The sequence below is a fragment of the Leucoraja erinacea genome, chromosome 2 (assembly GCF_028641065.1).
Source record: "Leucoraja erinacea ecotype New England chromosome 2, Leri_hhj_1, whole genome shotgun sequence".
Lineage (NCBI taxonomy): Eukaryota > Metazoa > Chordata > Chondrichthyes > Rajiformes > Rajidae > Leucoraja > Leucoraja erinaceus.
This window is the reverse complement of record NC_073378.1, coordinates 105,399,344-105,406,311: the sequence shown is the minus strand read 5'-3', so window position 1 is coordinate 105,406,311 and position 6,968 is coordinate 105,399,344. Positions and strand designations below refer to the sequence as shown.

The following is a 6,968-nucleotide window of genomic DNA, read 5'->3' as shown; positions in this document are numbered from 1 at the left end:
ACCCCACCACAGCCCCCTAGCGAAGTGAAGCCTGAAATGACAAAGCAGAGGGCTGGATTCAATTAAGAGTTTCTGGAATCGTCATTCCAATGATGCTGTGCCAGTAATCTCCTGGCAGGCGGTGCACATTGGAACATGCCCCTCCAATGGATCTGTTGGGGTTGAGAGTGCTGGACCATTGGGTTTCTATTGGTTAAGGGGATGTCCTGACACGCAGACAGGGATCCTCCTGTACTATAAGAAGGGTACATCACGCTAGAGATTCGGCAGGAGGGTTCTGTAAAGTCTGGAGTTATCATCGCCTGTTTTATTCTTGCTAGGTAAAAGTCTGGGCTATTTTTCACAAGGAGTCTGCATGTCTATCATTTAGACATGCTCAGCTTTGTGGATACACGGATTTTGTTGCTGCTTGCAGTAACGACGTTCGTAGCAAGAGGCCAATATGAAGACGAATGTAAGTGCCCCTTTTAAATCTGACAATGTAATGTATATGTGTGCTTGGAGACTGCAGCCCAGTAAGATAAGGCATGCCAGATTCTTTCAGAAACCCGGAGTTCAAATGATCAAAAAACGTAGAGGAATGAAATAAGAATAATAAAAAAAGTATAAATCCCGTTATAAATCCTGTAATTGCAACGAACCAGTAGGTTCTTAAACAGTAACCTATACAATAACAACGTATTGTCAAGCGCATCTGCACCTTGTTATTTTATACATACTTTAAGAAAATACGTTCGTAAATATGTGCTTAAAATTTAATTCGCAACGAAGTGCTCAGAAGCGGGTTAGACAAATGTTGGAAAGTAAGGAAATCCAGCGAGCATTTTTTTTTGTGTGGGCGGCAGTGTTTTCTGCTTAATTGAGCCCAGGTGATATACGACTGTGGATTTAAGCTTTAGAAAGCAAAAATGCAGACATTGAAACTGATCGGATTCCGGACTGGGTGGAAGGGGGGAACTTTAATGGCAACAGATGTAAGTAATGTTTTCCATGACAACGTTGAGTTGGGTTCGAGGGAAGGGAGCAGGTAGTTTGTGGACACTGCCACCCCGCGGTAGTGCTTTCACTGTAATCCGCCTCACTGTCGATGCAGATTACGGTACAACAGGATTTTTTAAATGTTTCAAGAATTCCAGTTTATATAGTCTAGAGTACCGATTCTTTTGTTTTAAGTGACCAGGCAGTGTTTCGCGCGCGTGGGTGTTTCTTGTTCTGGTTTCCACCCACATCTGACGTGGCTGCATTGTCCCGGGAGACTGATGCAGATACATCTGCGATGTGTCCAGTTTGAAAGGGGGAGTGCCTCTGCATACTTAGTTTTCCAGCAGTTCTTTTGTCAACGCCAAAGAAGGTGTGACATGTGAGCGGACGAATTGGTGACAACGTGGGAGATCTGTAGTGATAATGAGGAAATATCCGCATAATCTCAGTACAGATCCACCTCGACATTTCCCTGAAGTATTTAGATGCAAAACATATGTGGTGATATTTTTCCCATGTATAACAAAGTTGTGTTAGTATACAATATATAGCACAATTCAATTTTATAGAAAGGTAATTAAATAGTGCTATAGATTGTATATTAACATAAGTTATATATATGTGTGTGTGTGTGTATATTCACATATATACACTTGTACCCACCTTGGCATTGCAAGGATCCGAAAGTTAACATGTGAACTTTGGAGCCACCTGCTGGTAATTTGAAGTATCTGACTTTGTTGGCTCGGGTTGAAGTTGGGGTCTGTGTAAGGGGTGGGGGAAATGAATCCTCACTTCGAAAGGAAAACAGTTGTGAATTGAACCGATTAGCTAGGTGGATGCAACAGTACAAATTAACGTTTTTTTAAAATTTTCATCAGCATTTTTTTTTCGTATCTCTGCCGGATGAGGATTATCCCAATTTTTTTTATCTGTTCTGCGCTATATTCAAAACAATCCAGGAAAATTATTCCTTAAATTTACAGAACCATTCTAATTTTAAACCCAATCTTTACAGTTATAATCTTCTGATGTGCAATGTGTCAATGTTGTCTTGTGCATCCTCTAGTGCCTTCACCTGTATCAATTGGAACTGGAAACCCTATCTACAAATTTGCAGAATAAACTCAGACTAAATCTCTCATGAAACATCTAGTTCAATGAAGTTGGCACAGAAACTTTCTAAAATATGATTTGGCATATTTGTGAAATTGTGGTTGAATCATTAAAAACCACTCCCACCACCAATCAGGTAGCTATATCCTGTTAAACAGCGGATATGTTTGTACTGTTAAACATTTTGGTCTCATTCCATTAAAAGTGTTTCTATTTGTACGTGTGGTTTGTGGCAACTTGCCATCATCACACCGGCACAGAGCAGGTCTCGGTAATGGTATAAGGTGAATCAAAGTGCAGGAAATTACAGGCAAGGTGTAGAAACCTCAGCCTGGTTGGCTGTGTTTGTGTGACAGATTCTCTGGCAATAACATTGATAAGTAGCCTGGTGGCAGAAATGCCACCCTGGTGCCAACTTGACCCAACAACCACAAAACTTGGATTATTCTCCAAGTCATATACTGTTCTTGTTTCCTCCAATTTATTAGATAATCTATGTCAATTTATAAAATGACTCTTACCTGAAATATGATAAAGTATTTGTTTGCTTAAATTATTTCCTAAACTAATTCACTAAACTAATTTACCTTAAATAGTATTAAATATGTTCTAATCTAATTTAGTGACGATGTTAAAGATTAGAAAGCCATTTAAATGTTATTTGTATTCTTACAATAAGTATTTAGGAATTAAAGTACATTGATCAAAATATAATATTTTCTATAATTATCATCCTTTGAGATAAAATTAGTGGCCTTGTTTTCAAAAAAGTGGATTCAAGAAAGGGACCTGTTATCTTGAAGTGAGATTTACATTGCTATTTTAAAATTTACTTATTTGGACTCGCATATTTCAAGATCAAGATAGCTGCATGTGATGCTATTATCTTCTATGAAATAATTCAAGGAGAGAAAAATATTTTTTATTTATTTATGAAAATATTCTGAAAATTCTGCCTATTGTTTGATAAGTATAATAGTTACAATGGTCTTGAGTTGCAGCGAAAAATGAATTTCTCCCCTAATTGACACAGTTTATCCCAAGTCATGATTGATCCAAATCTGAGTTACAACAAAAACGAATTGGATATCTGTTTTTGCACTATCTGGTTCAGTGCTACTTTAGGCCACTGCATTCAGCTTTAATGGAATGAGTGAGGAGGACTAGCCCACATATTCAGCCCTTTCAACTTTTTTTTTTCACAAGCTACATTGGCTACTGCAATGGGGATCAAAAATTATGTTGGGTTCTTCGGGACATGAGTTGAAATCCAGTTTATTGGCTTTGTCGTTCTTTTGGCTCTATTGCCAGTTAAGGATTCTATGCGAACCAATGTCAATTATATTTATTTTAAGGATTCAGATAACATAATCACCAATTTTATCCACAAATCGCAATCTTGTTTATGATGTCACAGGCACAATAATTATGAGAAGACGGGTTCACCTGTAAACATGGGGTTCAACCATATATTGAATAAAGTTTTTCTCTACATATCACAAACTTGATCTCTGAGAACTAATGCAGGTGCCTGAAAGAAAAAGTGTTCTATATATCATAAAAAAGGGTAATTATTTGCCAAATGCTTGGGATTCTAAACGCTGCCTCTTATAAATATAAAGTGTTCCAATTACCAAGCATTTACTTTAACCTTTGTCTAAATCACAGTGCGATTATTTGTTACGAAAACATGGTTTAAATTCATAAATTTCCTTACCAATGTAAGTGTAAGATTTTTATTTACTGAGAACTAAACATAACATTTTGTACATATCTGAAAAAGATTGTGGACAGATTTCTAGCAAAATATGAAATCAAATGTAGAATTTCATGCTGGTTTTTAACAAATAGTGAGCAGAGAATATATTTCCTAATTTCTCCATAATCATATAGCAACTTCCACTCTGTAAATTCTACAAAATAAACCGGGTAACACATTTATGTAGTTTTTTTTTCAAATCTGGAATGTGTGTATACAATGTATTATCAAATCTACATTTTTAAATATATGGCTAATTCCTAATTGTGTCTTCTTTTCTTTTTCTGCAGACAATGGAAATGATGTAAGTGTTAAAATCATTACAGTCTATTTCTTAAAAATTCAATTAAATTTTGATTTTTGTAAGGTAATTAAATGTATTATTTCTTATTGCAGGGTTACCAAGATGAATTGACGGTATGTACAATTAAACAATCATATTATTAGTGACAGCGTGCACTACATTTCATATGACATTTCTATAAGTTGCTGAAATGTAACTAGTCTAATGAAGGGTTTCGTCCTGAAACGTCATCTATTCTTTTTCTCCAGAGATGCTGCCTGACCCGCTGCGTTACGCCAGCATTTTGTGTCTATCTTTGGTTTAAACCAGCATTTGTAGTTCCTTCCTACACATAGAAGGAGAGATATGAATTACCTAATTTCCAGCACAAAGTCTAATTAAACTAGCTCAATTTCCTCACTCACTATCAGGTATTTCCAGATGCCAGTTTCAATACATTTTAATTAAAAATCCATTTCTACTTCTTTGGAAGTTCATGAGAGCATCTATACTGTTTTATATCCTGTACCCTGTGTATATTTGCCCATTAAGGTTCCTTTAGATCTATTTAAACAACTTTGTTTAATACTGATTAATGGAAACCAAATGCTGATCAGAGGCATGATTCATACTTGCCTATTCTTACCATACTTATGTAATCACCGTCACTCACGAGTTAGACACATCCATTCCTATCAAATACATAATATGCCACAGGTTCATACATTGTGCCATCTATAATGTTTTTGCCAAATTGACAGAAACAATGAAGTAGAAAAAAACCTCAATAACAAAAATAGAATAAAGGTTGATACATGGCTAGGACCATTCTAACTCCACGTCAAATCCTTTTGAGAGTTGACCCACTGGATCAATAGCACTGGAATTCCCTGCAATAAATCACATCAACGTAAAGCTTGAATTTTACACGTTTTACATCAGGTTGCTCCTTTCTTTATCACACATTCTCCCTGGGCTGGAATGCAGGATAGCCAGCAACACAGCCCTATTGTCAATTACCTTCCACCAAGACCCACTGGATGGGACCAGTTTCAGGAAAAACTCCTTCTTAAATTATAGACATCTGCCTTTTCTGAATCAGACCAAGCAGTAATTTGCTCAATTGTATCCATTGCCTTTGCGATATGTTTCCAATGCAGAGAACAAACGCCAGTATTGAACCCCAATCAAGTATTAGCAGGGCTATCATGAAGGAAGAATGTAATGGACTATATTATCACACTTAACCAAGTTGTTCTGGTTATTATCCTATTATTTGGATAAATAATAGAATAATTATAAAATTCATTTTGACCCATTATTTCCATACAATGTTAAGGAGTCATAATGAGCAATAGAGAAATGAAAAACAATTACCTAGTGTAATCTACACTTATGTTTTAAGTGAAAAAATGTCACACTGCAACAAAAGTCTCTGAACACCTTTCGACTCTTACCATTTCAACCATTGATTTTGTAATTGTTTACATTAATTTTCTTTCTCAGAGTCTCTCTGAGGAAAGTAAATGTATCTGCTGGTTGAGGCTCAGTCATGGCACTTTTACCTCAAATTCAGAGGTAGCTTCAAACCACACTCCACTGACTTAACCATATGACCTGAGTTGAGATTTCAGTGCAGGACCATTCAATTGTCAGGGGTATTTCAATTTGACTTATATAAAACCAAGGCCCATCAACTTTCACAAAAATGCAAAATATTCCTTTTTTTTTTAATCAAACAAGTTCAGAGGGATTCCTGTACTGTCCTCAACTAATAACACCAAAACTAGGTTACAGAATTATTTTATCAGAAAAGCTTGCTCTGGGCATATTAACTGCTTGTTTCCTGATATGAAAAGTATTTGTACAGTGCTCTTTTTCAGGATGCATAAATGTACTATAAAGCCAATGCAATACTTTTGAAATGGAGTCATTGTTCTAATGCAGGAAATACAATAGCCAAAATGTGCAAAGCAAACTTTCATAAACAGCAATGTAATAGTGATTGGATAATCTGCTTCTAATATTATTTGGTGGCAGATAAATATTGGTCATGGGATATTATGCGTCCACCTGAGAAGGCAGACTGGGCCGTGATTTAACCTCCTGCCTGAAAGACGGCACTTGAAGTTGTGCCAGTTGAAATTTGTGTGTTGAAACCACAACCTTCTGCCTCTGAGGTGGGAGTGTCACCTACTGGGCTTTCCAAGAAGGGACAAGGCTATTACAAGTTTGGAGATATATAGATTTGAAAGATATCTTATAATTGAAGGCTCTGCTTTCCATCTTTCCCCTCAAGCATACACATAATAAAATGTTATCAAAGAAAAGAACACAGGAACTGTAATAGATCAAAGGTGTAATTATATGATGGATAACATGCTGGAACAGATTGAATTATGTTTTGGTTTCCCGTATCTAACTGGATCCAAATATTTTTGTCTTCAGGGACCACAAGGACCCTCTGGCAACCGAGGCACATCCGGCGACAGGGTATTTATGCTTTAATTGGTTTCATTGTTCAATGAGACTTTTTTTTTGTAATTAAATGTAATTAAACATGTTTTGGTGAAAATATTTCTTCTCCAGAACATTATTTGATACTTCAGTTTGTTTTCAGTTGGCATTGATTTAACAATGCCGGATGCACCATTTCAATTAAATTCTTAAATATTGGCTATCCACTTTGTATTTATTATGCCTTCCAGTGCAAAGTCACAATCTGCATTCTTTCTGTCATAGGGTCCACGAGGACCAGACGGCAATGATGGAATCCCAGGCAACCCAGGCTCTCCTGGACCTCCAGGACCACCCGGCTTTGTAAGTTAC

The 6,968-nt window shown here is 36.5% G+C and overlaps 1 protein-coding gene across 2 annotated transcripts in view; it reads left to right on the top strand.

Moving 5' to 3' along the window:
* Positions 1-314: 314 nt before the first annotated feature.
* col1a2 (collagen, type I, alpha 2) overlaps positions 315-6,968 on the top strand; it is a 49,218-nt gene continuing 42,564 nt past the window's right edge. For both annotated transcript variants that reach the window (XM_055662651.1, XM_055662661.1), the window contains exons 1-5: positions 315-454; positions 4,147-4,160; positions 4,253-4,273; positions 6,588-6,632; positions 6,882-6,959. In XM_055662651.1, coding sequence (XP_055518626.1) covers positions 373-454; positions 4,147-4,160; positions 4,253-4,273; positions 6,588-6,632; positions 6,882-6,959 — 240 coding nt within the window. In that variant the 5' untranslated portion in view covers positions 315-372. The remainder of the gene's footprint in view (positions 455-4,146; positions 4,161-4,252; positions 4,274-6,587; positions 6,633-6,881; positions 6,960-6,968) is intronic.